The 11,540-nt window shown below is 44.2% G+C and overlaps 1 protein-coding gene across 1 annotated transcript in view; it reads right to left on the reverse strand.

The window, feature by feature from the left end:
• TRIO (trio Rho guanine nucleotide exchange factor) overlaps positions 1 to 9,456 on the reverse strand; it is a 433,907-nt gene extending 424,451 nt beyond the window's left edge. Inside the window, exon 1 of the mRNA XM_065399163.1 lies at positions 8,892 to 9,456. Coding sequence (XP_065255235.1) covers positions 8,892 to 9,015 — 124 coding nt within the window. The 5' untranslated portion in view covers positions 9,016 to 9,456. The remainder of the gene's footprint in view (positions 1 to 8,891) is intronic.
• Positions 9,457 to 11,540: the final 2,084 nt, after the last annotated feature.

The following is an 11,540-nucleotide window of genomic DNA, read 5'->3' on the forward strand; positions in this document are numbered from 1 at the left end:
TCACATAACACACCAACAAGGGATCACCCAATGAAATTAATAGGCAGCAGGATTAAAACAAATAAAAGGAAGTACTTCTTCACACAATGCACAGTCAACCTGTGGAACTCATAGCCAGGAAATGTAGTGAAGACCAAAAGTATAACTGGGTTCAAAAAAGAATTAGATAAGTTCATGGAGGATAAGTCCATCAATGGCTATTTGCCAAGATGGTCAGAGATGCATCCCCATGCTCTGGGTGTCTCTAAACCTCTGACTGTCAGAATCTGGGATTGGACGACAGAGAATGGATCACTCAACGAATTGCCCTGTTCTATTTGCTCCCGCTGAAGCATGTGGCATTGACCATTGTTAGAAGACAGGACACTAGGATAGATGGACCATTGGTCTGACCCAATATGTCCATTCTTATGCTCTTACACCAAGCAACCACTTTGTTTTGAAAAGGCTTGTCTCACCTAAAGATGTTATGTGCAAGTATTGACTGAACAACCACCTGAAATCCCAGACAGCCTGCAGGATCCAACTGAAAGAAGGCCCCACTGAAGTAGCTACTGTATTGTAAGGTCAGGCAACACTTTCTCTTTAAAAGATTGACAAAGGATTCCTAGCTTGATTTTGTTTGTCTGTTTGATTTTGGTCTGTCATGCCAAGTAGTCCACGCAACCAAATGCACAATAAAAGTTTACTATATCAATTGTCATGCGTGGAAAAATCATCTTTGGAGTCCCGTATTTCCTTTGCAGCCTTACAGTAAGTCTACGCAGCAACAAAAAACCCACAGCACCAAGTCTCAGAGCCTGGGTCAACTGACTCGGGAGGCTCAGGCTACGGGGCTAAAAATTGCCGTGTAGACATTTTGGGTCAGGCTGAAGCCCAGGCTCCAAGACACTCTGATGCACTATGTTGAAAGCCCTAGCACAGGCAAGTCTCCAGCACTGAAAGGGGTGCCCAGAGAGACTAAAAAGGGCTAAAGGTGCACTTCACCCCTGAACTCTAGCAGCAGAAAATAAGGTATGCCTTCTCGGATGATTCTGTCAAATGCTGACCTACTTGAAGTGGATGAGTTCGAGATAGGAAATAATTTAAAAGTTATCACTTTCTTTTTCACGTTGAACTGTACATATTAGTACTGAATGGTCTCAGCTACTCAGAACAAAGATTATTGGCACAAATACTGTTTCAGCCGAAAGGTAGCTTACAAGTACATAGCAGGCAAATCCATGTCCGTAGATTCATTCTTGTCCTCAAAACTTTATGTCCATAAGTATTATGGATATCTCAACATTCCCTTTCATTTTGTTATCAGTCTTCTCTTCAGTTGGAAGCAGAATTCTCACTAGTCATTGAACTGTTGTAACTAGGAAGCTCTCACCATTAGCTTAGAACAACCTGGACAAACATCTCCATCTTCATGTTGGCTAGCCCTGCATGTATATTACCTTTTAAACAGTCGACATTAGATAGCTAGCTACAGGATGCATTAAGTAGACCAGGGGTCGGCAACGTTCGGCACGCAGCTCGCCAGGGTAAGCACCCTGGCGGGCCGGGCCAGTTTATTTACCTGCTGACGCAGCAGGTTCGGCCGATTGCGGCCCCCACTGGCCCCGGTTCCGACCCCTGAAGTAGACCAATGGCTCTCAACCTTTCCAGACTACTGTACCCCCTTCAGGAGTCTGATTTGTCTTGAGTACCTCCAAGTTTCACCTCACTTAAAAATTACTTGCTTACAAAATCAGACATAAGAATACAAAAGTGTCTCAGCGCACTATTATTGAAAAATTGCTTATTTTCTCATTTTACCATGTAATTATAAAATAAAAGTATTGTACTTACATTTCAGTGTATAATATATAGAGCAGTATAAACAAGCCATTGTCAGTATGAAATTTTGGTTTGTATTGACTTTGCTTTTTATGTAGCCTGTTCTAAAGCTAGGAAAATATCTAAATGAGTTGATGTACCCCCTGAAAGACCTCTGCATACCCCCAGGGATACATATACTCTTGGTTGAGAGCCACTGATGTAGATAACCAAAGAGTATTATCCTTATTACACTATTTTGATTAACTTTACCTACTTCGTTAGGCTTCTTGGGGAGTAATTAAATGTCACTTCTTGTATCATTTCTTCAATCCATCATATAGCCTAATAATTCATCTATGCGCTGAACACTTATAACTAAAGTACTCAGTGATATGAACCAACTTCTTGACAACATTAGCCCAAAGGTTTTTCAGAAACAGAGTTCAGCATCCTGGACATTCACCTAAAGCCTTGATTATTCAATGAGCACAAGAGCTTACTTTTACTGATGCAGTCCTATTTCAAACACTATTTAAAATTAAATGCAAAATGGCCTAAGAAGTTAACCACAGATGGAAGCTCTTTATTAGGAATTGATTTATCTTCGCTCTTTTGGGAAAAAAAATCCACTGCACGTCTCAGTTTCTATCACTGACTTAATATTTAATAAAAGGTGTCAATGCTCACCAACTTAGTAAAGTTATGCACGTCACTTCCAGTATATACATCACTGCATAGACCCACACAACTTTAGCAGCGGTTAAGTGAACAGTACTTTATCATGTTTCTTTTACCCCCCCCCCCAAATAATTCAAACACTAATCCCCTATTGCTCAGAATTTTATTCCATCAGTTTACATGTAAACCCTACTTGTGTTGCAGTGCTCTTTCTGATTTTTATTAATGGTTGGATACTTGTGATTCCAAGTACGTTCTGGAAGTTTAATGGTTAGCTAGTTTCTCCATTATAACTTTGTCTTAAAAGGTTATCCAATGGTATTCACATCCTTTTTCTAATTATGATTGAGACTGAATGTAAGGGTAAAGAATATGGTCTGGTTTACACTAAAATGTTAGGTTGACCCATCTACGTCACTCAGGGGTGTGAAAAATCCACACCCCTAAGTGGCATTGTTAAGCCAACGTAACCTCTATCGACCTTGCAACTCTTCTCAGGGATTGGCAGTGTCTACACTGAAGCGCTCCAGTAGCACTGCGATCGCATAGGTACAGCTGGGGCCGCTGCAGCGTTTTTAGCATATACACAAATCCTATGTTCTCTGTTCATGCGTTTAAGGAGAAACTTGACAAGCTTTTTGTATTTTAAATTCTTTAGTGTTCAATTTCTGAAAGTGAAGCTAATAGGACCCTGCCTCATCTCAATAATAATCATTTAAATAAGAGCCTTAAACCAACATATGCTGTTTCCAGCAAGTCTTGCTGCGGCGTACTGGTTGAGAAGTTCTAATGCAAAATGCAAGAGTTGTAGCTACCAAAGTTCTTTAGATTAACATTTGTCACAGAAATATTTCAGTCTTTGCCTCAACTAGCTTCTTTCTCCACTTATGGAGTAAGTACATTTTCTAATCTGAAGTCTCCTTCCTGAAGGCATCAACTAAATTTTGCAATATGACTTTTCCAAAAGTAGCTTGATGTCCTTACTATAATGGGAACAGTGAAATGTTAAACAAAGTCTGCGCTTTACAAATAAGTTTTACTGGTCAGTTTCCCCCTCCTCCCCCCATAGATGGAGAAGGGCAAACAAACATCCTAGAGCCCAGTGTTCCCATCTCACAGGAAAAACTGCAGGATGGCAAAGACACTAACCAGAGACACTTGAATTTCATTGGCACATAGCAGCATCATGTTCCCCCTACACTTCCAATCAAAAATTCTTCAAACTAACGACTTATTCCATATATCCTTTCACATGGAGGACCTACTCCCAGGCACCCACCAAAAAAGAAACAAACACATGACAGTCATTACTCCACACCTGTTCATTATCTTCACCACACATCTACACTTTGTCCTTTCCATTCACATCAGTGATTTATTAAATATTTTTGCAGTAGTGTATTGTAGGCCACACCTTCAGAAACAGAGTCCCTTCAACATAGCTAAAGCCAAAACAAAGCATTGCAACTTGTCCTCCACTACAGCCCCTAAGCACCCACAGGTTTATATCACATAATTCAACCGTTTTGCCAGATTCATTGATTGTATTTTAAGTATAAATGAAAAAGTCTATCAATACTATATTAAATCAACACTTCCATGCCAAATAAAGTATTTTATGTCGATATAGAGAACAAAAAGTGTTGTGTCCTTAGGAATATTTTGGTACACGTCAACAGGTCTTGCAAGTGTTAAGTTTAACATTTGTAGTTGTTTATAACCAAGTCTTACACAAAGCTTTACAATTGCTAGACTATGTTAACTGGGCTCACCACTCAGCATATTTGACAGAGGTCATCTAATAGTCTCCCCAATTCTGCAACTTCTATAACTCAGCTGAATTGTATTATTAGAGACAGCTGTTTAATATTGCATTTTAAGATTCTCAATCAACAGAAAGTCATTTGTTAGGAAGAAAAGTACAAATACTGTTTCCTGTTGCTCAAGAGTTTGACTAGTCATCTTGGTAGTCACCAAGGTGATATGTCCAGTAAAGCAACTTCCTCAAGATACAGACACTAAATTTTCAACTGATTCAGTGTTCAATTACATCCCCATATTCAGTCCACCCACTCACACTGTCTGAGGTTCTCATAACTTTAATTCAAGATGGATTTTTCCATTTTTTAATTTCCCAGAGTAACATTTCATATTCTCTTGTGTGCCACCTCCTCTACTGATCACTTACCAATTTATGTTTCTTTTTTGTGGATACATTCATTAGCATTTAAGTTCCAGACAAGACACCAAAATTCTTCACACTATAACTTCAATTCATAGATTCCAAGGCCAGAAGGGACCACAGTGATCATCTAGTCTGACCTCCTGTGTAACAAAAGCCAGAGAATTTCCCCCAAAATAATTCCTAGAGCAGACCTTTGTGAAAATTATCCAATCTTGACTGAAAAAACTGTCAGTGAGGGAGAATCCACAAACCTGAGTATGTTGCTCCAATGTCACCTTATTTCCAGTCTGAATTTGTCTAGCTTCAACTAACTACAAGCCACTGGATTATGTTACACCTTTCTCTTCTAGAGGCCATTATTATACATTTGTTTCCCATGTAGGTACTTATGGACTGTAATCAAGTCACCCCTTAATCTGCTCTTTGTTAAACTAAATAGATTGGTCTCCTTGAGTCTATATTTCTTGTGGCTCTTCTCTGAACCCCTCTAATTTATCAACATCCTTCCTGAGTTGTGGACACTAGAACTGGACACACACTTCCAGTAGTGATCACTGCAGTGCCACATACAGAGGTAAAATAACCTCTCTACTACCTAAGATTCCTGTTTATGCAGCCCAGAATCACATTAGCCCTTCTGACCATAACAGCCCAAATTTATGCCCATTTAAGCAAGAATAGAATTTGGATCTTTACAAAGTTAAACTGAGTAGAGAGAATTCTATCAGTCTCCATTACATTGTACATCTTTAAGTTTACTGATGAAAATTTCTCTGCTCCTGTATTATTTCTTTCAAAGTACTATGCCTATTTTTAAGATAAGACTTAGCTTAAAAACTGGACTGCAGAAAAGCTTTGCCATCACTGTGCCACACAACAGACAAACTGGACCACTTTAAATTAAGATGGTCACAATGTTCTTGGAAATCATTTTTTTTTTAAATGCATTGCTTTAAAAAGGCAAGCTCCCTGTTTACAGTCCTCTAAGCAATCTTAACAAAAATCTCAATTTTAATAATTGCATTTAAGCATTCAGCCCTTTGTTACTACAGCAGCCACAGTGTTGCTAACACTTATTTGCAAAGTCTGGGGAAAATGAGTGCGCAATCAAAATGTTGAACTTCATGCCTAAGCTTAAGCAACATCCTTTAAGCATTTTGCTTATTAATTGGCCACAGCATCACCCTGGCCTGTATGTTATTACATCTTTAAGAATGCATTCCCTCCCACCTCACCCCCAACTTTGAGTACATGGAGATAAAGATCTCTGTCCAATAATGGGCAGCACTGACATGCTTTGAAGAGATTTTTTTTTTTAAAAACTTTGCCAGGAGAATGAAGCTGTGACCTGGAGCATGAGGTAAAAATGGAAGTAGGGGAATACATGCATATACACTCTCTCCGCCGTCCCCAGCAGGGCCATGGGTAAACAAAGTTAAAAAGCCAATACATATTAATTTCTTTGCCACAGGTAAACAGAAGGGTGCTCAAAACATTAGTTTCAGTTGCTTCTGGAATCCAATTCATCATGACGTCAGTAGTAGCACACCAACACACATACTTTGTTGACGAGCTTACAAACAAGCAAGATCCTTTGAGTTTGTTACACCAAATAGAATACTTGGTCCTTTTCGTTTGTCTAGTGGAGTAAGACTATTAATGCTGTCATTTTCAGTAACTGGGGAAAATCTGCCACAGGCCATCTAGTACAGCTGACTACTTCTACGGCTGTCAACATTCCATACTGCAAAAGCTATCTATCACAGGAAGTGTGCCTCACTGTGGGCACACTAATGGATTTCCACTTTGGCTGTTAAAAAGCATGTATAATTTTGCTGTCATTGTAGAAGCCTGCCTAACATGATGAGCAAGAGGATAGTCTCATTCTCACAAGAAAACTCACTCTGCACAAATGCTATTATCCTCATGGACTTTTCAGGTATTTGTGCACTGGTCAACTTGTTTTGAGCCTATTTCTAAAAGAGCCAGACACTCCAGATAAGACTCAACGTCACTATTTACATTGCCCATCCATGCAAATCCCTAGAGCAAAGATGAGGTCTCTTTCAAACTGCACCTCCTCCCCCACAACCTTATCAAGCGGAAAGAACCAATTCTTTACCGAGTACTGGGCATTCACACACACATACACATGCACAATCCCTCATGGCATTTGCTTAGATGTCCCACGAATAAAGCCGAATTCTTACACACCTAACCCGGACTCCCCTTCATCTTTCCAGCGGTGAGTCTGCATTTTCCTTTCCAGCCCACTCCTTTTGTAGACATCCAGATGAAACAAGTAACCAAGGCTGATGTCCTCGCTATCTCCTCCTCGGGCCTGTTAGCTGGGGCATGATGAGGGAGGGAGAGACTCGCCAGAAAAGGGGAGCTGCAGCTGATGTTCTGGGGGGGGGGGGGAGTAACCACAGCCGGAGCCTCATCCCTGCCGCCGCCCAGAATCTGGGGAGGGGTGTTACACTGGGCGCCTCGGCCACTGTTTATTCATTCGCCTTGTAGTCAGCAGGCAGCCCTTCCCCCTCCGCCGTCCCCAGCGGCAGCCGCAGCAGGCATGTGGTGGGTGCCCCCCGGGGGCACCAATCCCTTCCGAGGCGCAGCCTCTATTGCTGGGGAGTTAATGCCTCCGGCATCAAAGCTGTCATCGCCACATCACAGCTTGCGCCACAGAACGCGCATTATTCTGCAGCTCCCTGGAGTGCAACTGACTAGGTACCGAGGGGAGATACCGAGGGAGGAAGAGGCGGACTCCATTTTTATCCCAGCAGCCTGTCAATAAGCTCCCCCCCCCTTTTCCCCTCCCCAGTCTCCAAAGCACAGCGAGACTTTCCAGCTCGGAGGCAAGCTAGCAACACATGAGCAGCAGCAGCAGCCCGGCTCCTTTCACTGCTCCTCCTTCGTGCAGGCAGGGAAATCCCTTAACGTTTCTACTTCCCGCTGAAAACACGGTTTTGAAATTTTCCCTCTTCCACCCATCTCCCTAATCACCGTCTAGAAATGCAGCCCAGACACACAAGGAGTGGAGTTCATTGCTATTTATAGTAGTGCCATCTACACCCTACATACATAGCAAACATCACCCCATTGTGTGCAAATTTAACCTTTACGTTAGCAGGAGCGTCGAACATGCCTCCTCTTTCCCCCTTAAATCCACGAACTGCTTGTATGCCTTCCCTTCCATTTGGGGGGGACTTTCTCCCGTCCTAAAAGTTCAGCAGTGAAATACGATGCAGGGGGTTAACCCCTCAGCTAGCCATGGTAGGCAGTCCTTTCGTGTTTGGCGTCAAATGCTACTTTAAGGTTCTGCTTCTGCTTCCAAGTTGCAAGTGACATGTGTTTTCTTACTAACGTCATAAATACTTACACCTGTCACCAGTCGAGCCACAGTTTGCTACATCACAGAAACATGGCCTTAATGCTTATTAAACTAGGCCGGTCTCCACAATTTCAGATGAACATTTATTTCTGATTGTGTCCCAACTTTTGTAAGTGACTAGTATGCCGACTGAGGTTTGTTAGTTCACCATTAGTGACTGCGATATCACCCCTGTAATTATTTTCCAATATCCGAGTGAAGTGAAAAGCAGCATGGTCGTAGTCAAAGGTCATAACTTACTGTAGCGACAGTTGTGTATGTATAGTTCCCTCCTTTTTATTCATGGGGGTTGGAGTAGAAGCTTTTTTTGTGTGTCTGTCATTCTTTAACACAGTTAACTATGACAAAGGCTGCAATTCAGATTTCTCCTTGTGACATGCTCTATAGTAAGCTCTGCCATTTACACTGACGTATACCTGAATAATAGGGAACACACAACCGTCTCCTTAAAAAGAGACATCCGAATACTTTAGATTGCAGTCATGTATAAAAATGGATACTGTAAAATGTATGCAATCCTGTACACACCAACGAATCTGTAGGAGATCTCTTACACCCCTCCCCCTAGATACACGACTATAAATGCAAGAGATTCATAGAGAGTTGCTTTCTTAGGGAGGGAAAGAAAAGCCTCCCCCAATAAGCTACCAGTTTACATTTCTCACAAAGCCAGCTCCAAAGCATCGAATCGTTCCCACTCCCTCTTGGGGGGAGGAAAGAGAAAAGAGACTTTTCACCACCTCCTCCAAGCTGGTGCAAATCTTGGCCTCCCAGTCAGCCTCCCCTGCATCAAAATCTCTCCAGTCCCAAGGAAACAAGTACACTCACCGGATCGGAAAAACGCCGCGATGTCTGCAGAGTCTTTGGACGCCTCCTCAGCCCCTTCCCCAGCGTTGCTGCTGCTGGTCGTGGAGGTGGTGGTAGTGGAGCTGCTCATGGCTGCTGCGTGCATTGGCGGCTCCTCCAGACAAGATCCCACCACCACCACCACCCTGATCCACTCACTGCTCCCCCGCTGGTGCCTGGGAAGAGGAAGGTGTGTCTATGTTTTGTCTTCAGGTCCCGGCTTCACCTTCTAGCAGCAGCCAACGCGGAAATCCAGGCAGCAGAGTAATGCACCGAGATGGGGGTGGCTGCCGGTGGCAACAATAAATAGAGGAACATGAAGGTATGCGTGCAATTGCAGCTCTACGGGAGTCCCCCCTTCATCCTCCAACAGCCACCTAGGGGGCTGTGTGTGAACGCACAGATTCAATGCATGCGGGCAAGAGACAGGGGGAGCAGAAGCAGAGACAATTGCAGGAGGAAGGGGGTGGGTGCATGGAGGGGGGTTGCAATCAGTGCAGCAGGAAGCTGGTGGGAGGGGAAACAGGGGTGTTGCAGCCTCTTCAGGGATCAGGAGCAGCAGCTGCAATAGCAGCGGTGGTGTCCGCAGCAGTCACCATCCTCCATCTTGGTTTCAAGTGGGGTGGGCGGGGGAGAGGGGATCAGGGAAGAGAATCCCCGCCCAGGGCACAAGGGCGTAAGGAAAAAGGGGAGAGAGCGGAGGGGAAGCCTCGGCGATCTCCGGCTCGTTCCGTCTCTGCTCGGCACTGGGCGGCTCCCGCTGCTGAGGCGGCTTCTCATTGGCTGCCCGCGGGGGCGAGCGTAGGGCTGCCCGAGGCCGGGGATCCCCGCGTGCGAGGGGCGCCGGGACACCCCCTGCCCGAGGAGAGAAACCCCGCAGCGAGCCCTGGCGGCGCGTGGCTCGGGCTGGCGGGGCGCAGCCTCCCCCGCTCCCGGCTCTGTCCGTCCGACGGGGAGGGGCCGCTTGCGCGCTGTGCGCCCAGCAGGTGGCGCCTGAGCCGCAGCTCCAGGCGGGGGCAGGGCCCAGCCCCGCGGGATCGCAGCTGCCGCTGGGGGCTGCGTGTGGGGCGGACTCAGCCTCCACATCCCAAAAATATTTCCCCCAGCAGCTATGAGGGAGGCGGGACCAGCCCCATGAGGGGGGGGGGAGAGAGCCCAGCAGCCTCCTCCTGCTGTAGGAAATGTATGAGCAGAGCAAGGGAGGAGTCCTGGGCCCGACATCCTCTCCCAGGGCAAAGGGCAGAGTTCATCACTTTTCACCCCATGCCCACCACCTGAAATGCGGGTGAAGGCATCCAGCCCCCCTTCACAAAGTAACTCTGCAACACTCACCACCCAGTCACTTGTAGTATCTGGATCAATAATACATATAGATAAGATTGAGAACATCATTGTCTTCCCTTGGTGGTGTTTCTCAAAGCTGTTTGTGTTGACCATCTCTGTTGAGATTATTGTTTTCCAAACTGCATTGATTCTATCTTTTAATTATATATGTGAATGTGAATGTTTTGGAACTTTATAAATGAAGAAAATCCAGTGAGTTTATTTCTTGAATTTGTATTTGTCGTTTGATTTTGCCATTTCCAGCCATTTATATTTAACGGCAACATTGTAGAATTGCAGACAGGAATAGCTAAGATTGCATCTAATGCAAAGCTCACTTTTGACCACTACAACACCTAGGCAATTCCTCTAATCAGTTCAGAGGTTTCCCATCAAACTGAAAATTCGCCCCATGAATGCATTATTGCATGGAACGGAAAACACATGCTGAACAATTTTCAAGACATTTGGGGCTTCCACAGTTTTGAAAAATGCATGCCACTTATCAGCAGGTCCAGCAAGAATGTCATCTTCCATTAGAGCTGGGACACCAGTACTTAAGAGACAGAACTCCCTGTAGAAATCATCCCCATCCACGACAGTAGCAGCACTCAATTTCAAAAGGTCTTGCAACTTCATTAAATCATCAAATGCTGGCACTTCCTTGAAGTTTAGGCATGAAAATGTCTCAAATAGAGAGTCTTTGAAAGAAAACCATTTCTCCAGATAAGCTACTGCTCACTTGTACATAGTCTTTGCTTCATTTCTGAACTTTTCCTGGGCTTCCCTTGGCAAGTGTGGCAAAGCTCAATTCACCTGATAACCAAAAAACTCATCCTTTGCTCTGTCAATCAGCTGGCTTCTGACATCCGACATCAGATCAAAAAGTTCTGTGGCATTCGTAGAATCCTTTTCAAGAATGGAAATTGACTTCTGAAAGATGGCCATGACAGAATGCAAACAAAATAAATGTAGTACTCGGGAAGTGTCAACTTATCATTTAACTCATGCTCCTGATCTCCGATGAATCTCCAGATGAGCCTGTCACAGTCCGATTCCTCAAGATCCAAGAAATACACCTTGATAGCTTACCAGTTCAACATAAGAGGAATTCTGGCAGAATACCATCAGCGTCTGCAGCCTTCCCTTTTTTCATCACGCCAAGTCCTTCTTTTACTTCCTCAATGCTGACACTGGAAGGTTCTCCTCTGGGGATTGATGCAAGTGTCCGGTAGAATTGTTGATACACTCCTCTATCATTTTGGCCCCAAAGGATTCCAGTGGCTAGCAACATTGTACTCTGCTACC

Source organism: Emys orbicularis, chromosome 2, assembly GCF_028017835.1.
Source record: "Emys orbicularis isolate rEmyOrb1 chromosome 2, rEmyOrb1.hap1, whole genome shotgun sequence".
NCBI classification, from domain to species: Eukaryota; Metazoa; Chordata; order Testudines; family Emydidae; genus Emys; species Emys orbicularis.